Source organism: Buceros rhinoceros, unplaced genomic scaffold (genome assembly GCF_000710305.1).
Source record: "Buceros rhinoceros silvestris isolate BGI_N320 unplaced genomic scaffold, ASM71030v1 scaffold13778, whole genome shotgun sequence".
In the NCBI taxonomy this organism is placed as follows: domain Eukaryota; kingdom Metazoa; phylum Chordata; class Aves; order Bucerotiformes; family Bucerotidae; genus Buceros; species Buceros rhinoceros.
In genome coordinates, this window is record NW_010425190.1 from 28,356 (window position 1) to 31,307 (window position 2,952).

At 59.8% G+C, this 2,952-nt stretch overlaps 1 protein-coding gene across 1 annotated transcript in view; it reads left to right on the plus strand.

The window, feature by feature from the left end:
* LOC104497770 (receptor-type tyrosine-protein phosphatase V-like) overlaps positions 1-2,952 on the plus strand; it is a 4,818-nt gene that overhangs the window by 377 nt on the left and 1,489 nt on the right. The window contains exons 2-4 of the mRNA XM_010141049.1: positions 306-428; positions 941-1,098; positions 1,740-1,875. Coding sequence (XP_010139351.1) covers positions 306-428; positions 941-1,098; positions 1,740-1,875 — 417 coding nt within the window. The remainder of the gene's footprint in view (positions 1-305; positions 429-940; positions 1,099-1,739; positions 1,876-2,952) is intronic.

Consider the following 2,952-nt stretch of genomic DNA (forward strand, 5'->3'; position numbering starts at 1 on the left):
GAGACAGGTTCTGTCTGCCCTTCATGCAGTCCACAGCCCTGGCCTCAGCTGATGCTCTTCAAGCTGCCTCTCCGTAGCCCCCAGGAACAGCAGCTCCTGCCTCTGAGCAGCTGAGGTGGAGAGTGCTTGCTGAGCAGATTCCCCCTGCCAAGCAGTTCTGCGGGACCAGGGAAGCTGGATGCACTCTTCTGTGGTTTCCAAAACTCCCCCAGGGCTTAGCTGGGGGATGAGCTGATGTGGAGTGATGTTGGGGGTGCTCTCAGTCCAACCCCACACAGACCCAAACTTGCGCTTGTTGTGCACAGGTTCCCAGCGAGGCGTGCTGGCCCCTGGAAGGAGACTCTCTCTGCACGAAGATGCTGACCATCCAGTGTGGCACGGAGAAGCTTGTCTCTGGCTGGAGGTGTATCCAGCTCAAAGTGAAACACGTATGTGCTGATGGAGCTGGCCTGGCTCCTCGTGCCTGGGGTAGTCCTTGCTGCTAGCAAACAGGTCTGTAAGGGTGAGGGTGAGAGGTCCATGGAGACTTGCCTGAGCTGCGAGAGCAGAGTGCCAGCAGTCCACCGCTGTGGGAGGGAACCTAGATTGCAACATCCAGAACATCTGCTGAGAGGACATGGGAGATGCATGGGAGAGATCTTGAAGGCTTCCCCCACCCCATGCTGATGGGTCTTTCTCACCGTCTTTGAAAAGGCCCACCCAGTTCTCAGTCTCCCACTCAAGGAGCGGGTTGGGGTGCCGTGGAGGAGAGGAGGTGGCCAGAGGCCCCGTATCCACTGCGCGGGTGATGGGCAGGGCCCCAGCAGAGACTGCCTGGACAGCTTTGCAGAAGCCAGCAGTCAGCTCAGGAAAGCATCTGACAGCCTCAGCGTTGGAGAGCTGGGACCCCTCTGCATCTAAACCCACCCAACAGCCGCGTCAACTCTTTGTGTCTCACCAGGAGAAGAAAGCAAAGGAGAGGCAGGTACAACGGTTCCTATACATGCTCTGGAGCAGCAAGAAGCAGCCAGATGTCCAGAGCCTGGTGGAGCTCCTCACTGCTGTCAGACGGTGCATGCCCCACCGGAAGAGAGCTGGTCCTCTCCTGCTGCACTGCAGGTACGTCACGATACTGCTCCATTTATGGGCAGCCTCCCAGAGCTGGGACCCATGAGGCTGCACAGAGCCTTGGCATGGCCACCAGCAAGCCTGCACATGCCACCAAGAACCCCAAGGCATCGGGGTATGTTGAGAGTAGGTCCATGGGAGCCAGGGACATGGTGAGCTTGGGAGCCAGATGAATCAGAGCTCTGCATGGGAGTAGGGAGGACAAACAGGGCTGGGCCAGGGGCAAGCATGGATGGAGCTGGCATTACTGAGCTCAGGTACCAGGAAATGCCTGGGCTGACTGCTAGGATCCTGGGAGCAGCCCTGACATCCCCCTCTGCCCGGGAGAGCTCACAGTTCCACGGGAGCCAGCACAGCTGGCGGAGCTGGCTTGGGTGAGGGATGCATAGCTTAGCAGGGCAGGGCAGGCTGGATCTCCAGGCTCCTTCCACAGGCACTTTGAGGTCCCGTGCCCCTGGTCAGCACAGGCGTCCCTGTCGCCTAGACCAGTGCTCAAAGCCCTTTGTCCCCCCCATACTCAGTTGATGCATGTTTTCTCATGGGGCTTCTGACGTCTTGGGTTGGTGCCCACTTCCAGAGAGGTTCAGCTCAGCCTGGCCTGGCATCAATGACCCTCCCTTGTCCCCCTGCAGTGGTGACGTGAGCCAAATGGGCATGCTGATCTCCCTGGATTGCCTGTTGCACCAGATGAAAGCTGAGAGAATTGTGGATGTCTATGGGGTGACCCTCCAGCTGGCAAGAAGCTGCTGTCTCATGACCCCAACTCTGGTAGGTGGGACAGACAAAGGGTAGTGCGCTGGGCAGAACAGAACATTCATGCTGAGTTGCCTGGAGCCGGCAGCAAACTGCCCACTTCCCGGGTGCCACCTGCCACCGGGGAGCCCAGCCAGCCTCTGCAGGGATTTATTCCATGCTTCCTCCCCACCCTGTGGCTCTGAGAGCTGCCGAGGGCTGAGGGCACTGTCTTCTTCCCCGGGAAGAGCATTCCTTCTCCTCGGTTCTGGGGTTAAAGTAGTTAAATTCCATGTGAGCTCATGATCTATGCGGGGCACTCTGCCCATTCTGCCCTGGAAAGCATGAAGCTGTTTTCACTCTACATCACAAACCTGCCTGCTCACCCTTCACCTCCGGACACATCTGGGTGCCCAGAATCTGCTGGGTTTCCCCTTGTCCAGTGCCTTTCCCTGCCGCAACACCCACACCCAGAGCCTGCTCCAGCCCCTGCCTGCTGCCAGGGCTGGGCCACCTGCCAGGGGGTCAGTGGGACACCCTGCCCTGCAGCCATGTGGGCTGTGGCACTGCCCGATGGTGCCACAGCCATGCCCTGCCGTGCCAGCCCAGCCTCGCAGGCCTCTGGCCGTTCCTGGTGGGCACTGGCGGCACAGATGCCTCTCGACAGCGCTTTCATTTGCCGTGACCACTGAAGGAGCCGATGCAGCATCCCCGGAAACCATCCCCACAGGGAACAGCAGAACTGGGGCAGATCTCTCCAGGGCTTCCCAGCTGCAGAGCCGCCTGCAAGCAGCTAATCACCTCTTTAATTAATGTGAACCATGTGCCTGGTGGGAGCTGGAGGAGGGCAAGGCATCTGCTGCCCCTGCTTCAGAGCTCCTTTGTATTTCAGCAGCGGTCTCGCGAGCAGAGGCATAATGTGCCCATAAAGGCACAGCAAACGCCCATCAGAAACCGCTGCCACGCTGAGGGGGGGCAGCAGAGGCAGCTGCCTCCCTACCTTGCCCCGAGCGGCGGTTGCTCTGATCCCAGTGCAACGAGTGAAGGACAGGCAGGGCTGTCCTCCAGCCCCACGCTGCCCGTGTGGCTGCCAGCCTCCATCACCGCAGGGGC